This window comes from Silurus aristotelis (genome assembly GCF_946808225.1).
Source record: "Silurus aristotelis genome assembly, chromosome: 9".
Lineage (NCBI taxonomy): Eukaryota > Metazoa > Chordata > Actinopteri > Siluriformes > Siluridae > Silurus > Silurus aristotelis.
This window is the reverse complement of record NC_139582.1, coordinates 28868881-28888153: the sequence shown is the minus strand read 5'-3', so window position 1 is coordinate 28888153 and position 19273 is coordinate 28868881. Positions and strand designations below refer to the sequence as shown.

At 41.4% G+C, this 19273-nt stretch overlaps 1 protein-coding gene across 1 annotated transcript; it reads right to left on the bottom strand.

The window, feature by feature from the left end:
• Positions 1-381: 381 nt before the first annotated feature.
• Positions 382-18558, bottom strand: LOC310731615 (B-cell receptor CD22-like; the record flags this gene model as incomplete). Its single annotated transcript, XM_083551268.1, has 10 exons — positions 382-399; positions 1745-1822; positions 1929-1965; positions 2055-2142; positions 2369-2638; positions 9231-9500; positions 16105-16374; positions 16475-16693; positions 16781-17059; positions 18510-18558. 10 exons carry the CDS (start codon positions 18556-18558, stop codon positions 382-384), a joined length of 1578 nt encoding a protein of 525 aa, XP_083407394.1.
• Between the last annotated feature and the right edge of the window lie 715 nt (positions 18559-19273).

Sequence of the window (19273 nt, the reverse complement as noted above, 5' to 3'; positions counted from 1 at the left end):
TTTTTGAACATCTGTCTCTCTCAGGTTAGTGATTCTCAGACTACAGTTATTCTGAGAGTTCTGTGTGTCCTGCACTCGACCTTGATGCTCCTCACCCTTTCTCACATCTACAAGCTCATCATCAGCCTTCTGTTTAATGAACCACACTGATGTTCTCACTGTGTGTTCTGCAGGGTGCGTGTAAGAGCAGGAGTAAAGGAAGTATGAGGAAGTTCAGGGAAGTTTTAGCTCTTGTGTGGTTGCTTGCTGCTGAATTTGTTGTTTTTTAATTGCAAGTGTGTTGGTACAGGATGAGAGTGGTCAGTGAAGATTTGCACATGTCCTACCTCAAGGTCAGAAGCTTCATAGTCTCTCTGCACAACAATGGTAAAGAGAATGACCTCAGTCAGTCACTGGACACTGCATGAGCATGAGAATGAGAGAAATGGATAAACACAGGTAGGAGGACCAGAGAAGATGTTCACTGTGAGGGGTTTTGCTGCCACACTTCACTGCTCTTGTGCTCTTGTGCTCTCCACAAAAACGAGGATGCTGAAGTGACACTATTATTTTACAACTCGGATGGGAGTTGTGTTACGAGTGTGCACAGTCTAGAAGTATTGAAAAAAAATTTTTGTAACCCATTTGAATAACGAGCAGCCAACAGATTTAGCATAGCAACCACATAGCAACAACCTATGAGCCTCAAGCACACAATGATATAATTTCAGTCACAAATGCTAACATGTTTATGCTACTAACATGCAGTGGAAATTGTCATTTCTTAACATGATTTGTGACATTGATTTTGAGAAATATAAAAAGTTTATATTACATATTATTCTCTGAACAGCATTTAACTTATTCCTGCACCTGAATAAAATAATTTCTGAACAATGTGTTTTTGCATCTACTGACAATTTATATACTTAAAATTCATGCTTGTATTACAATTAAAATAAGGAACATATACTCTTTTGTTTGATTTAATTTCCTTTATGAGACGGTTAGGACTTGAACCAGGGACAATGGCTTCATAGTCAAACCATCTATAAGATGTGGCACAGAGGGGCATATGAACCTAATCAGAGATAGACTCAATGAAAAGGTGGAAGGTTTCATAATGTATTTATTATAAAGTAAAAAACAAGAATAAACAAAGAAGACAAGAAATAAAATATTAAACTGAAAATCTTCTTAAAGAACTCAAGAAGAGTTGTCCCAATGACTTTTTCTAGAAAAAAGCAGAGAAAAGCAAAATATATTAAAAACTTTAAAAGAGGCAACTTGAAACAATGCTGGGGACACGGGAAACAAAACACTATCAGTAGACCATACAACATTAAGAAGCAAGTGAAAAACTACCACAAAGAAGGACCTTAAATAGACTGTGGGAGATTGGGAACAGCTGGAGACAATTGAGCATTTGGAAAGGGCAAAGGCGACATCTGGTGGTAAAAGGAAATAACTACAAATACAAAACCCCCTGAATCCTGAGACTTGATATATAAACTTATACTCAGTCTGGTGAAGCAGGTACACTTACCGTCAGGGTGTCTTAATTAAGGACGTGGCTGCAGGGTTCGGTGTTGGCTCTTGACAGAGCTCTTAATATTCTAAATGGAATAGATTAGAGAATGAAGAATGTAGTATGTGTGTTGCTAACACACACACACACACACACACACACACACACACACACACACACACACACACACACACACACACACACACACACACAAACAAACAAAGACTGTGTACATACTTGCAGAGTATCATAATCTGGAGACATCGTCGTGAGCTGCAGTGTTGTGTACGTGTCGCCTTCAGGTGCCGGAACCCTCTGAGAAAAAGAAACAAAATTTTCCAATCTTATTTTATTTACTTTATAGGATCTAGAGTTTGATGAAGAAAAGACATAAACAGACATTACAACGGTCTCTCAGTACCTGAAAGTCAGTGTCTCTGTTTGCTATTCTCTTCCTCCTATTCACACAAATAACATAAAACACGGCTCTTCAATCTGTTCTTGTTTCATTCAGATATTTATAGAATAAAATAGTTCAGTTACTCACATAATGACCAGAACAGCAATAGGAAGAAGCAGAGTAGGAACGAGTGCAGCAGTTCCCCATGCAACATGGAGCTTCCACACCTCATCACCTGAGGGAAAGAAAAGCTTTTATTACAGGTACAGAGACAAATATATTTTACTGCAGCAATGAAATCATCAAATCTTAATAACTACATTGCACCCAGTATATGGACTTTTCACTCAGTAAACACAACTAGTAAAACTTTACGTGTGTATAAACAACTTGGAGATATGCTGATATATGAAAATAATCTTTCAGCTTCAGGGTGAAGCTACAGTACACATGACACTTACCTAACACATTCAGGTGTACAGGTGCAGAGTTTTGCCGTCCCAGCTGGTTGTGAGCAGTGCAGTAATAGAGTCCATTGTGATTGGTGTTGATGTTGCTGATGCTGTAATTCTGGCTTGTTGTCAGCAGTGTGTCTGTAGATTCTATCTGCTTAAACCAGGAGTAGGTGTGAACAGGAGGGTTTGCATCACTGCTACAGCTCAGAGTCACTGAATCCCCCTCCATTAGGACTCCACATGGATGAACCACTGCTCTGGTGTTTTTAGGGGAATCTGTATAGAAATACAACAACTAAATCAGCTGGTGTTGGTTCAGGATCAGCATTTGTTATATAAAAATACTGTGTTTAAAAAAAGGTAAATCCACACTTACACACTGGAGGAGATCGGAGACTGTCGTGGCCTTCAACAGCACAGCTGTAACTGACCTCACCACTGACTGCAGCTACAGAGCAGGAGGCAGATTTACTCTCATTCACCCGCTGTCCGTTCTTGTACCAGATGTAAGTGGGATTGTTAGACAGAGTGCAGGTGGTGTTACAGCTCAGCTCCATGTCCTGATCAGTCCAGTCTGATACTATAACCTTCAGATCTGCAAATTATAGAAAGTATGTGAGTAATTACTTTGCTCTCTATTCACTTTATTTAGTAAATATATACTTGTATAACTGTACATCACCTGTAACAGACAGAGCGACTCCAGGTTCTCCAGTGTAATCACCTTCATCAGTGTAGAATCTGAATCTGTATGTTTGAGCATCTGTCTCTCTCAGGTTAGTGATTCTCAGACTACAGTTATTCTGAGAGTTCTGTGTGTACTGCACTCGGCCCTGATGCTCCTCACCTTTTCTCACATCTACAGGATCATCATCAGCCTTCTGTTTAATGAACCACACTGATGTTCTCACTGTGTGTTCTGCAGGGTGCGTATAAGAGCAGGAGAGATCAACCGATGTGCCTTTCAGAGCACACACATGATCAGGAGTGTAAGTCACACGCCAACACGCCTTACTCATTACACCTGAAACATATAGAGAGGTAATAACTGTGGGAGGATCTTCTTTTGAAGCCTGGCATCCCATAATTATCATCTAGTTCTGGTCATAAATGTAGTTAAAACAGAAGATATTGAGTTTAATTTCGAAAATTAGGTGTCTTGTCAATTTTATTGTAAACTTGAGAGGGAGGAATCTGGACAGATTTACTCTGACACTTACACACTGGAGGAGAGCGACGTTCACTCCCATACGTACTACAGGAGTAGCTGCCTTCATCATGTAGACTAGTCGAGTCGAGGACAATGAAGTTATCATATGTAGTTTTTAACTTTTGGCCATTCCTGTACCAGTGGAAATTGTATGTTCTGAGACTGCAGGTGAAACTGCAGGTCAGTTTTACTTCTTTCTGTCCTTCAGGTTTAGGCTCCACCTTCACCTGCAAATCTACACACAATAATGTACAAAAACTCTTTAAATACTACAGACCTGTTATATATCATATTATACTGCAAAGTCTATGTGTGCATTATTACCTGTAACAGTTAGATGAACTTCAGATGGCGCTGATATCCAGTCACTGCTCTGTGTTTTAAATCTAATGTTATAAACTCCAGAGTCACTCACACTCACATTTTTCACTGTCAGCGCACATTCAGATGTCCAGAATATAACTCGTCCTGAATATTGTGGATCTTTACTCAGGTCTTGTGGTTCTCCTTCAGAGCTCTGGACTCGATACCACTCGCTCTGTGTGACACTGGAGTGATCAGGATTTGTAAATGTACAGCGGATTTTTACTGAAGATTCAGCAACAGCACAGAAACTCTGAGTGGGGAAAGTTACACTGGGCTGAGCCTGAACTCCTGGAACACACACACACACACACACACACACACACACACACACACACACACACACACACACACACACACACACATATGAAGCTGAAATTAAAACGATGACACATACACTGATCAGGAAGGTGTTACTTTAGACTTTACCACTGATGCTGCTGTTTTTAGTCACACAGAGCGATTGTACCAAAATCATGTGAAAATGACATGTAAAAATAGATCTCAGTTTGAAACAGTTTACAAACTTCCTCTTGGTTTGAAGAATATAAACAGTACAAATAAACGCACACAGATGAAGAACGGTGGTGGATACTAATATATTGTTGTGTAAAATACATGCCTAATATACATCATGAGTTTTTTTTTACATTCGCATGTTTTCAGTAAAAGTTGCAATAATTCGTTTAGTTTCTTGCTCTGTAACTCCTGATGTTTACTCTACAGCACCATACAAAGGATCAATCTTGCACACAGACTGAAAGGATACAGCAACGACATAATCGCACAGAAAAACAGTAAAAAGAGCTGAAATATATGAGAAGTTTACCAGTCAGTAACACGAGGATTGCAGCTGCTGCTGTAATGTTTCTCGCCATTCTGCCTTCAGACAGACGTCACTTAAAGATCCACCAGGTGTTGAATTGAATGCAAAGATTTCCTTGGAAATGCTTTCAAGAAATGCTTTCAAGAAATCTTACACTTTTAATAAACAATAACTTTCTCACTTAGTTTGTTTCTCCTTCACCCGTACTGTATTTGTGAGCACCAGCAGTAAAGATTGTGATTATCAGTCTGTTTCAGCTCAGTCTCTTCCCCTTTTGATGCATTAAAACAGAAATACATACGGTCAACACCCCTTTATTACTCTGTCTTTCTTTCTGTTGTGCTATGAAATGGCGTCTCTATAACTGATTTGATTTTCAGAATTAAGGTTGGAATATTTCAAATATCATTTTCATCGGGAAACATTTTCATAGTTTTCATCGGGAATCTAGCTGATGATACAGTGCAGAAAACCACTATCAGAACGTTTCCCAACCAGAAGCCGTGGGTGGATAAAACTATCCGCGACGCTCTGAGATCCCGCTCCGCTGCCTACAACACGGGGCTCGCCACCGGGGACATGGACGAGTACAAGGCTGCGTCTTACAGTGTTCGCAGAGCGGTGAAGGAAGCAAAGCGGCGCTACGGGAGGAAACTAGAGTCACAGTTTCAACATGGTGGCTCTAGGAACCTGTGGCAGGGACTAAGAACAATAACGGACTATAAAACACCATCTTCTAAAATGGTGAATGCGGACGCTTCTCTGGCAGACGAGCTAAACACCTTTTACGCTCGTTTCGAGGCTGCAGCTAACCACGCTAGCGGCAGAACCAGCGTGCACGCCGAGAGAGCCGGAGAGGTAAACACGTTCACCATCTCGGAGCATGACGTAAGGAGGGCTTTCAAGAGAGTGAATACCAGGAAGGCAGCAGGACCAGATGGCATCACAGGCCGGGTTCTGAAAGCCTGCGCTGACCAGCTAGCACCGGTGTTCACTGAGATATTCAACCTCTCACTGGAACAGTCTGTTGTCCCCTCATGTTTCAAACAGTCCACCATTGTTCCGGTCCCGAAGAAACCCCAGCCCGCCTGCCTTAACGACTACCGCCCTGTAGCCTTGACCTCAGTAGTGATGAAGTGCTTCGAGAGACTGGTCAGAGACTTCATCACTGCATCACTACCAGACACACTGGACCCACTGCAGTTTGCGTACCGTCAAAACCGCTCTACTGAGGACGCCATTGCTCATCTTCTCCACACCACGATGAGCCACCTGGACCAAAGAAATGGGAATTATGCAAAGATGTTGTTTGTGGACTACAGTTCAGCGTTTAACACCATAATTCCCTCCACACTCACCTCTAAGTTGGAGGTCCTGGGACTCCGCTGTGTCAATGGATCTCTAACTTCCTGACAGACAGACCACAAGCCGAACGGGTGGGAAAACACACCTCATCCACCCTCACCCTTAGCACTGGCGCCCCCCAGGGTTGTGTTCTGAGCCCCCTGCTTTACTCAATGTACACACATGACTGTGTGGCCACATCCAACTCCACCACCATCATCAAGTTTGCTGACGGGTCTGATCTCTAACAACGACGAGACGGCCTACCTACAGGAGGTTAAAAACCTGGAGAGATGGTGCCAGGAGAACAACCTTCTCCTGAACGTCAGCAAGACTAAGGAGTTGATCGTGGACTTCAGCACAAAGCGGGAGCGGTCATACCAACCTATAAACATCAGCGGGACCCCAGTGGAGAGAGTGGACAGTTTCCGGTACCTTGGTGTTAACATCACACAGGATCTGTCTTGGTCCTGTGCGTTCAGCTGAACGTACCATCCACACTGAGCTCCCTAACCTGCAGGACATCTATAGCACGTGGTGCAGGACCAGAGCCAGGAAGATTATGAAGAACCTCAGCCATCCCAACAATGGACTTTTTTCTCTGTTGCGTTCAGGAAAACGCTTCCGCTCCCTGAAAGCGAACACAGAGAGAATGAGGAGGAGCTTCTTCCCGCAGTCCATCCGGTGTTTAAACCAGGAAACACCCAGGATCTAGAACTGGCCCACTCTCTCCACCATCATCATCACACTTCTCTGTACATATATTCACCTTCGCACCACGTCACTTTAAACATATCTCACCGTTCGCACCACGACACTTTAAACTCTGGACTTGCACAGCACAGTGCGCTTTTTATTTTATTCATACCACATGGACCATATTGCACCATATTGCACATGGACACTTTACGGACCTTTACACCACACCATACCGCACACGGACACTTTATGGACAACCCACCACAAATTGCCTATTGTTTACATTTTTCTTTTGTTTACATTTTTCACTACACATTGTTTACTGTTTATATGTATATTTGTTTCATACAATATCCTTTTATATATCTATATATCTTTATACCTTATATTCATTTATTTTATTTTATTTATTTATTTTATTTTATTTTAATAGTTTTTCTTATACCTTATAGTTATTTATCTGCCTCCTTTTCTTTCCCCCATCCTATTCCCTCATGCCGGACCATCGTACAAAACATTTCACTACATGTCGTACCCTGTATGTATGTGTATGTGATGAATTAAATTTGATTTGATTTGATTTGATATCATGAGAACGATTTAGTGATACATTAGCAACCATGTATCTAATAACATCATAACAACCACCAATAATATTATGGCATCCAATGAGAAAGATGCCAGCAACCCCTGGAATACAGAGGTAGCCAAATTGGTTAGCATAGCAACGAGAGAAACGCTACAAAATGAAGAGAATAAACTGTTGGGAATAAATTATAACAATTTCATGGAACAAATATTAGAATTTAGGTGTTAAATGTAGGTCAGTGCTTCTGATCGTGTTTAGGCCAGAAGAGAAGGCTTTGATGGCCCTGATGGCCCACCACTGGTAAAACCTCTGCAAAGAACTCTGTGTGTGTGTGTGTGTGTGTGTGTGTGTGTGTGTGTTTGTGTCTGTACAGTACAGTATATACACTCTACCAGTCAAAAGTTTGGACACACCTTTTTATTCAAAGGTTTTTCTTTATTTGTAATGTTTTCCACTTTGTGTATTAATATTGAGGACATTGAAGTTATGCCAAATGTGGAATTATCTGGTCAATATAAATGTGTTAATTAACCCAGACTATGCTTTCTATTTATTCAAAATAAATACAAACTCTGAAGAAAAAACACAATGAATAACAAAGAAACAACAAGCAAACTGAAACATGGATCAAGGGTACAAAACCATGGAGAAGAAAAAAGTTGCAACATACGCTGAGTCTAAATACAAGTCTTAATTATCCACAACAGGATTCAGGTGCACAAAGAGACATGTGACAGGGCCCCTTAATGTGCAGTGGCTGATAGGAAATGTAAATTGTAACAAAATAAATATTAAAATATTATTATTTTTTTTTTTTATTATAATGGAACTAAAACATAAATGTCAAATAAATATATATTATGAATCTAAATTCCCTTAAAAAAAATTCTTACCTGAAAATAGATTTCTTAAGGTAAAGGTATACTTTTAAAGCACTACAACACACTACTGAAGCATAAATACTGCTGTTCTGATGAAATGCCAAAGACGTTTTTCTTCTCCTGTTCAGTTTAAATACAGAAAAGAGCATTCACATCTGTCTCAGCTCTTGCTTTTTCTGGGGACGTGCTGGATTTTGCTGTAGATCAGAGATGAATCATCTGTCATAAGCCTATGGAACAAAAAGAGGTGACTTAAAGACACGAATAATGCACATCTAATCAGTCAGTTAATGAAGTAGCCTGAGCAGCAGAGTTAGTGTTGGTGTAATGATAATGATTTGCTCACTGGGTGGCAGCAGTGCTCCTACGAATATTCACAGCAGCGTACTGAACATTCTCCTCATCTGTGGTGTCTGGAGGAAGTCTGGGTGACCGAGACCGTCCCTGGCTGTGGGATTGTTTAAAAACAACACTAGCGTAGGCAACATTCTCCTGATCATCTGAGGTGACTCTGTGTCTGTGGTTTGAGGCTGGAACATTGTCATACACTGGAGCAGGCTGACGTTGAAAAAAGGAGCACAGAATTAAGTTTCAACTTGAACACGATCAAACAGTCGCTCCATTCAGTCACACTCACCTGTTCACCCTCGGCAGTGCTGCTGTGTTTATTAGCTGAGCTCGACTTCCGCTTCCTGAGGAACGCCAAGCACATGTTCATGCTAATTATAAATCGTTTTTTTCAACATAATTAGTATGTTTGCATTTTACATACCACATCCACAGAGCTCCTGAGAGGAGTGTTACTGCCAGGAAGACAACCAGACCCACCACGCTGAACTTTAACACTGTGTTCTCTGAACCTTCAGAAATAAATCATAAAAAAGATGATACACCATTTCATTGATATTTTTTCATCTGCTTCATAAAGCTATGTGACAGTGTTACAATGCACATACCTAACACATTCAGGTGTACGGGTGCAGAGTTTTGCCGTCCCAGCTGGTTGTGAGCAGTGCAGTAATAGAGTCCATTGTGATTGGTGTTGATGTCGCTGATGCTGTAATTCTGGCTTGTTGTCAGCAGTGTGTCTGTAGATTCTATCTGCTTAAACCAGGAGTAGGTGTGAACAGCAGGGTTTGCATCACTGCTACAGCTCAGAGTCACTGAATCCCCCTTCATTAGGTCTCCAGATGGATGAACCACTGCTCTGGTGTTTTTAGGGGAATCTGTATAGAAATACAACAACTAAATCAGCTGGTGTTGGTTCAGGATCAGCATTTGTTATATAAAAATACTGTGTTTAAAAAAAGGTAAATCCACACTTACACACTGGAGAAGATCGGAGACTGTCGTGGCCTTCAACAGCACAGCTGTAACTGACCTCACCACTGACTGCAGCTACAGAGCAGGAGGCAGATTTACTCTCATTCACCCGCTGTCCGTTCTTGTACCAGATGTAAGTGGGATTGTTAGACAGAGTGCAGGTGGTGTTACAGCTCAGCTCCATGTCCTGATCAGTCCAGTCTGATACTGTAACCTTCAGATCTGCAAATTATAGAAAGTATGTGAGTAATTATTTTGCTCTTTATTAACTTTATTTAGTAAATATATACTTGTATAACTGTACATCACCTGTAACAGACAGAGCGACTCCAGGTTCTCCAGTGTAATTACCTCCATCAGTGTAGAATCTGAATCTGTATGTTTGAGCATCTGTCTCTCTCAGGTTAGTGATTCTCAGACTACAGTTATTCTGAGAGTTCTGTGTGTCCTGCACTCGGCCCTGATACTCCTCACCCTTTCTCACATCTACAGGATCATCATCAGCCTTCTGTTTAATGAACCACACTGATGTTCTCACTGTGTGTTCTGCAGGGTGCGTATAAGAGCAGGAGAGATCAACCGATGTGCCTTTCAGAGCACACACATGATCAGGAGTGTAAGTCACACGCCAAAACGCCTTACTCATTACACCTGAAACATATAGAGAGGTAATAACTGTGGGAGGATCTTCTTTTGAAGCCTGGCATCCCATAATTATCATCTAGTTCTGGTCATAAATGTAGTGAAAACAGAAGATATTGAGTTTAATTTCGAAAATTAGGTGTCTTGTCAATTTTATTGGAAACTTGAGGGGGAGGAATCTGGACAGATTTACTCTGACACTTACACACTGGAGGAGAGCGACGTTCACTCTCATACGCCCTACAGGAGTAGCTGCCTTCATCATGTAGTCTAGTCGAGTCGAGGACAATGAAGTTATCATATGTAGTTTTTAACTTTTGGCCATTCCTGTACCAGTCGAAATTGTATGGACTGAGACTGCAGGTGAAACTGCAGGTCAGTTTTACTTCTTTCTGTCCTTCAGGTTTAGGCTCCACCTTCACCTGCAAATCTACACACAATAATGTACAAAAACTCTGTAAATACTAAAGACTTGTTATATATCATATTATACTGCAAAGTCTACATGTGCATTATTACCTGTAACAGTCAGATGAACTCCAGATGGCGCTGATATCCAGTCACTGCTCTGTGTTTTAAATCTAATGTTATAAACTCCAGAGTCACTCACACTCACATTTTTCACTGACAGCGAACATTCAGATGTCCAGATTATAACTCGTCCTGAATATTGTGGATCTTTACTCAGGTCTTGTGGTTCTCCTTCAGAGCTCTGGACTCGATACCACTCGCTCTGTGTGACACTGGAGTGATCAGGTTTTGTAAATGTACAGGGGATTTTTACTGAAGATTCAGCAACAGCACAGAAACTCTGAGTGGGGAAAGTGACACTGGGCTGAGCCTGAACTCCTGGAACATAAAACACACACACACACACACACACACACACACACACACACACACACACACACACACACACACACACACACACACACACACACATGTGAAGTTGAAATTAAAACGATGACACATACACTGATCAGGAAGGTGTTACTTTAGACTTTACCACTGATGCTGCTGTTTTTAGTCACACAGAGCGATTGTACCAAAATCATGTGAAAATGACATGTAAAAATAGATCTCAGTTTGAAACAGTTTACAAACTTCCTCTTGGTTTGAAGAATATAAACAGTACAAATAAACTCACACAGATGAAGAACGGTGGAGGATACTAATATATTGTTGTGTAAAATACATGCCTAATATACATCATGAGTTTTTTGTACATTCGCATGTTTTCAGTAAAAGTTGCAATAATTCGTTTAGTTTCTTGCTCTGTAACTCTTGATGTTTACTCTACAGCACCATACAAAGGATCAATCTTGCACACAGACTGAAAGGATACAGCAACAACATAATCGCACAGAAAAACAGTCAAAAGAGCTGAAATATATGAGAAGTTTACCAGTCAGTAACACGAGGATTGCAGCTGCTGCTGTAATGTTTCTCGCCATTCTGCCTTCAGACAAACGTCACTTAAAGATCCACCAGGTGTTGAATTTAATGCAAAGATTTCCTTGGAAATGCTTTCAAGAAATGCTTTCAAGAAATCTTACACTTTTAATAAACAATAACTTTCTCACTTAGTTTGTTCCTCCTTCACCCGTACTGTATTTGTGAGCACCAGCAGTAAAGATTGTGATTATCAGTCTGTTTCAGCTCAGTCTCTTCCCCTTTTGATGCATTAAAACAGAAATACATACGGTTAACACCCCTTTATTACTCTGTCTTTCTTTCTGTTGTGCTATGAAATGGCGTCTCTATAACTGATTTGATTTTCAGAATTAAGGTTGGAATATTTCAAATATCATTTTCATCGGGAAACATTTTCATAGTTTTCATGGGGAATCTAGCTGATGATACAGTGCAGAAAACCACTATCAGAACGTTTCCCAACCAGAAGCCGTGGGTGGATAAAACTATCCGCGACGCTCTGAGATCCCGCTCCGCTGCCTACAACACGGGGCTCGCCACCGGGGACATGGACGAGTACAAGGCTGCGTCTTACAGTGTTCGCAGAGCGGTGAAGGAAGCAAAGCGGCGCTACGGGAGGAAACTAGAGTCACAGTTTCAACATGGTGGCTCTAGGAACCTGTGGCAGGGACTAAGAACAATAACGGACTATAAAACACCATCTTCTAAAATGGTGAATGCGGACGCTTCTCTGGCAGACGAGCTAAACACCTTTTACGCTCGTTTCGAGGCTGCAGCTAACCACGCTAGCGGCACAACCAGCGTGCACGCCGAGAGAGCCGGAGAGGTAAACACGTTCACCATCTCGGAGCATGACGTAAGGAGGGCTTTCAAGAGAGTGAATACCAGGAAGGCAGCAGGACCAGATGGCATCACAGGCCGGGTTCTGAAAGCCTGCGCTGACCAGCTAGCACCGGTGTTCACTGAGATATTCAACCTCTCACTGGAACAGTCTGTTGTCCCCTCATGTTTCAAACAGTCCACCATTGTTCCGGTCCCGAAGAAACCCCAGCCCGCCTGCCTTAACAACTACCGCCCTGTAGCCTTGACCTCAGTAGTGATGAAGTGCTTCGAGAGACTGGTCAGAGACTTCATCACTGCATCACTACCAGACACACTGGACCCACTGCAGTTTGCGTACCGTCAGAACCGCTCTACTGAGGACGCCATTGCTCATCTTCTCCACACCACGATGAGCCACCTGGACCAAAGAAATGGGAATTATGCAAAGATGTTGTTCGTGGACTACAGTTCAGCGTTTAACACCATAATTCCCTCCACACTCACCTCTAAGTTGGAGGTCCTGGGACTCCGCTGTGTCAATGGATCTCTAACTTCCTGACAGACAGACCACAAGCCGTACGGGTGGGAAAAAAACACCCCATCCACCCTCACCCTTAGCACTGGCGCCCCCCAGGGTTGTGTTCTGAGCCCCCTGCTTTACTCAATGTACACACATGACTGTGTGGCCACATCCAACTCCACCACCATCATCAAGTTTGCTGACGTGTCTGATCTCTAACAACGACGAGACGGCCTACCTACAGGAGGTTAAAAACCTGGAGAGATGGTGCCAGGAGAACAACCTTCTCCTGAACGTCAGCAAGACTAAGGAGTTGATCGTGGACTTCAGCACAAAGCGGGAGCGGTCATACCAACCTATAAACATCAGCGGGACCCCAGTGGAGAGAGTGGACAGTTTCCGGTACCTTGGTGTTAACATCACACAGGATCTGTCTTGGTCCTGTGCATTCAGCTGAACGTACCATCCACACTGAGCTCCCTAACCTGCAGGACATCTATAGCACGTGGTGCAGGACCAGAGCCAGGAAGATTATGAAGAACCTCAGCCATCCCAAAAATGGACTTTTTTCTCTGTTGCGTTCAGGAAAACACTTCCGCTCCCTGAAAGCGAACACAGAGAGAATAAGGAGGAGCTTCTTCCCGCAGGCCATCCGGTGTTTAAACCAGGAAACACCCAGGATCTAGAACTGGCCCACTCTCTCCACCATCATCATCACACTTCTCTGTACATATATTCACCTTCGCACCACGTCACTTTAAACATATCTCACCGTTCGCACCACGACACTTTAAACTCTGGACTTGCACAGGACAGTGCGCTTTTTATTTTATTCATACCACATGGACCATATTGCACCATATTGCACATGGACACTTTACGGACCTTTACACCACACCATACCGCACACGGACACTTTATGGACAACCCACCACAAATTGCCTATTGTTTACATTTTTATTTTGTTTACATTTTTCACTACACATTGTTTACTGTTTATATGTATATTTGTTTCATACATTATCCTTTTATATATCTATATATCTTTATACCTTATATTCATTTATTTTATTTTATTTATTTATTTTATTTTATTTTAATAGTTTTTCTTATACCTTATAGTTATTTATCTGCCTCCTTTTCTTTCCCCCATCCTATTCCCTCATGCCGGACCATCGTACAAAACATTTCACTACATGTCGTACCCTGTATGTATGTGTATGTGATGAATAAAATTTGATTTGATTTGATTTGATATCATGAGAACGATTTAGTGATACATTAGCAACCATGTATCTAATAACATCATAACAACCACCAATAATATTATGGCATCCAATGAGAAAGATGCCAGCAACCCCTGGAATACAGAGGTAGCCAAATTGGTTAGCATAGCAACGAGAGAAACGCTACAAAATGAAGAGAATAAACTGTTGGGAATAAATTATAACAATTTCATGGAACAAATATTAGAATTTAGGTGTTAAATGTAGGTCAGTGCTTCTGATCGTGTTTAGGCCAGAAGAGAAGGCTTTGATGGCCCTGATGGCCCACCACTGGTAAAACCTCTGCAAAGAACTCTGTGTGTGTGTGTGTGTGTGTGTGTGTGTTTGTGTCTGTACAGTACAGTATATACACTCTACCAGTCAAAAGTTTGGACACACCTTTTTATTTAAAGGTTTTTCTTTATTTGTAATGTTTTCCACTTTGTGTATTAATATTGAGGACATTGAAGTTATGCCAAATGTGGAATTATCTGGTCAATATAAATGTGTTAATTAACCCAGACTATGCTTTCTATTTATTCAAAATAAATACAAACTCTGAAGAAAAAACACAATGAATAACAAAGAAACAACAAGCAAACTGAAACATGGATCAAGGGTACAAAACCATGGAGAAGAAAAAAGTTGCAACATACGCTGAGTCTAAATACAAGTCTTAATTATCCACAACAGGATTCAGGTGCACAAAGAGACATGTGACAGGGCCCCTTAATGTGCAGTGGCTGATAGGAAATGTAAATTGTAACAAAATAAATATTAAAATATTATTATTTTTTTTTTAAATTATAATGGAACTAAAACATAAATGTCAAATAAATATATATTATGAATCTATATTCCCTTAAAAAAATTTTTTTACCTGAAAATAGATTTCTTAAGGTAAAGGTATACTTTTAAAGCACTACAACACACTACTGAAGCATAAATACTGCTGTTCTGATGAAATGCCAAAGACGTTCTTCTTCTCCTGTTCAGTTTAAATACAGAAAAGAGCATTCACATCTGTCTCAGCTCTTGCTTTTTCTGGGGACGTGCTGGATTTTGCTGTAGATCAGAGATGAATCATCTGTCATAAGCCTATGGAACAAAAAGAGGTGACTTAAAGACACGAATAATGCACATCTAATCAGTCAGTTAATGAAGTAGCCTGAGCAGCAGAGTTAGTGTTGGTGTAATGATAATGATTTGCTCACTGGGTGGCAGCAGTGCTCCTACGAATATTCACAGCAGCGTACTGAACATTCTCCTCATCTGTGGTGTCTGGAGGAAGTCTGGGTGACCGAGACCGTCCCTGGCTGTGGGATTGTTTAAAAACAACACTAGCGTAGGCAACATTCTCCTGATCATCTGAGGTGACTCTGTGTCTGTGGTTTGAGGCTGGAACATTGTCATACACTGGAGCAGGCTGACGTTGAAAAAAGGAGCACAGAATTAAGTTTCAACTTGAACACGATCAAACAGTCGCTCCATTCAGTCACACTCACCTGTTCACCCTCGGCAGTGCTGCTGTGTTTATTAGCTGAGCTCGACTTCCGCTTCCTGAGGAACGCCAAGCACATGTTCATGCTAATTATAAATCGTTTTTTTCAACATAATTAGTATGTTTGCATTTTACATACCACATCCACAGAGCTCCTGAGAGGAGTGTTACTGCCAGGAAGACAACCAGACCCACCACGCTGAACTTTAACACTGTGTTCTCTGAACCTTCAGAAATAAATCATAAAAAAGATGATACACCATTTCATTGATATTTTTTCTTCTGCTTCATAAAGCTATGTGACAGTGTTACAATGCACTTACCTAACACATTCAGGTGTACGGGTGTAGAGTTTTGCCGTCCCAGCTGGTTGTGAGCAGTGCAGTAATAGAGTCCATTGTGATTGGTGTTGATGTTGCTGATGCTGTAATTCTGGCTTGTTGTCAGCGGTGTGTCTGTAGATTCTATCTGCTTAAACCAGGAGTAGGTGTGAACAGGAGGGTTTGCATCACTGCTACAGCTCAGAGTCACTGAATCCCCCTCCATTAGGTCTCCAGATGGATGAACCACTGCTCTGGTGTTTTTAGGGGAATCTGTATAGAAATACAACAACTAAATCAGCTGGTGTTGGTTCAGGATCAGCATTTGTTATATAAAAATACTGTGTTTAAAAAAAGGTAAATCCACACTTACACACTGGAGGAGATCGGAGACTGTCGTGGCCTTCAACAGCACAGCTGTAACTGACCTCACCACTGACTGCAGCTACAGAGCAGGAGGCAGATTTACTCTCATTCACCCGCTGTCCGTTCTTGTACCAGATGTAAGTGGGATTGTTAGACAGAGTGCAGGTGGTGTTACAGCTCAGCTCCATGTACTGATCAGTCCAGTCTGATACTGTAACCTTCAGATCTGCAAATTATAGAAAGTATGTGAGTAATTATTTTTCTCTTTATTAACTTTATTTAGTAAATATATACTTGTATAACTGTACAGCACCTGTAACAGACAGAGCGACTCCAGGTTCTCCAGTGTAATCACCTCCATCAGTGTAGAATCTGAATCTGTATGTTTGAGCATCTGTCTCTCTCAGGTTAGTGATTCTCAGACTACAGTTATTCTGAGAGTTCTGTGTGTCCTGCACTCGGCCCTGATACTCCTCACCCTTTCTCACATCTACAGGATCATCATCAGCCTTCTGTTTAATGAACCACACTGATGTTCTCACTGTGTGTTCTGCAGGGTGCGTATAAGAGCAGGAGAGATCAACCAATGTGCCTTTCAGAGCACACACATGATCAGGAGTGTAAGTCACACGCCAAAACGCCTTACTCATTACACCTGAAACATATAGAGAGGTAATAACTGTGGGAGGATCTTCTTTTGAAGCCTGGCATCCCATAATTATCATCTAGTTCTGGTCATAAATGTAGTGAAAACAGAAGATATTGAGTTTAATTTCGAAAATTAGGTGTCTTGTCAATTTTATTGTAAACTTGAGGGGGAGGAATCTGGACAGATTTACTCTGACACTTACACACTGGAGGAGAGCGACGTTCACTCTCATACGCCCTACAGGAGTAGCTGCCTTCATCATGTAGTCTAGTCGAGTCGAGGACAATGAAGTTATCATATGTAGTTTTTAACTTTTGGCCATTCCTGTACCAGTCGAAATTGTATGGACTGAGACTGCAGGTGAAACTGCAGGTCAGTTTTACTTCTTTCTGTCCTTCAGGTTTAGGCTCCACCTTCACCTGCAAATCTACACACAATAATGTACAAAAACTCTGTAAATACTACAGACCTGTTATATATCATATTATACTGCAAAGTCTACATGTGCATTATTACCTGTAACAGTTAGATGAACTCCAGATGGCGCTGATATCCAGTCACTGCTCTGTGTTTTAAATCTAATGTTATAAACTCCAGAGTCACTCACACTCACATTTTTCACTGTCAGCGTAAAGTCAGATGTCCAGATTATAGCTCGTCCTGAATATTGTGGATCTTTACTCAGGTCTTGTGGTTCTCCTTCAGAGCTCTGGACTCGATACCACTCTCTCTGTGTGACACTGGAGTGATCAGGATTTGTAAATGTACAGGGGATTTTTACTGAAGATTCAGCAACAGCACAGAGACTCTGAGTGGGGAAAGTTACACTGGGCTGAGCCTGAACTCCTGGAACACACACACACACACACACACACACACACACACACACACACACACACACACACACACACACACACACACACACACACATGTGAAGTTGAAATTAAAACGATGACACATACACTGATCAGGAAGGTGTTACTTTAGACTTTACCACTGATGCTGCTGTTTTTAGTCACACAGAGCGATTGTACCAAAATCATGTGAAAATGACATGTAAAAATAGATCTCAGTTTGAAACAGTTTACAAACTTCCTCTTGGTTTGAAGAATATAAACAGTACAAATAAACTCACACAGATGAAGAACAGTGGAGGATACTAATATATTGTTGTGTAAAATACATGCCTAATATACATCATGAGTTTTTTGTACATTCGCATGTTTTCAGTAAAAGTTGCAATAATTCGTTTAGTTTCTTGCTCTGTAACTCCTGATGTTTACTCTACAGCACCATACAAAGGATCAATCTTGCACACAGACTGAAAGGATACAGCAACGACATAATCGCACAGAAAAACAGTCAAAAGAGCTGAAATATATGAGAAGTTTACCAGTCAGTAACACGAGGATTGCAGCTGCTGCTGTAATGTTTCTCGCCATTCTGCCTTCAGACAAACGTCACTTAAAGATCCACCAGGTGTTGAATTTAATGCAAAGATTTCCTTGGAAATGCTTTCAAGAAATGCTTTCAAGAAATCTTACACTTTTAATAAACAATAACTTTCTCACTTAGTTTGTTCCTCCTTCACCCGTACTGTATTTGTGAGCACCAGCAGTAAAGATTGTGATTATCAGTCTGTTTCAGCTCAGTCTCTTCCCCTTTTGATGCATTAAAACAGAAATACATACGGTTAACACCCCTTTATTACTCTGTCTTTCTTTCTGTTGTGCTATGAAATGGCGTCTCTATAACTGATTTGATTTTCAGAATTAAGGTTGGAATATTTCAAATATCATTTTCATCGGGAAACATTTTCATAGTTTTCATCGGGAATCTAGCTGATGATACAGTGCAGAAAACCACTATCAGAACGTTTCCCAACCAGAAGCCGTGGGTGGATAAAACTATCCGCGACGCTCTGAGATCCCGCTCCGCTGCCTACAACACGGGGCTCGCCACCGGGGACATGGACGAGTACAAGGCTGCGTCTTACAGTGTTCGCAGAGCGGTGAAGGAAGCAAAGCGGCGCTACGGGAGGAAACTAGAGTCACAGTTTCAACATGGTGGCTCTAGGAACCTGTGGCAGGGACTAAGAACAATAACGGACTATAAAACACCATCTTCTAAAATGGTGAATGCGGACGCTTCTCTGGC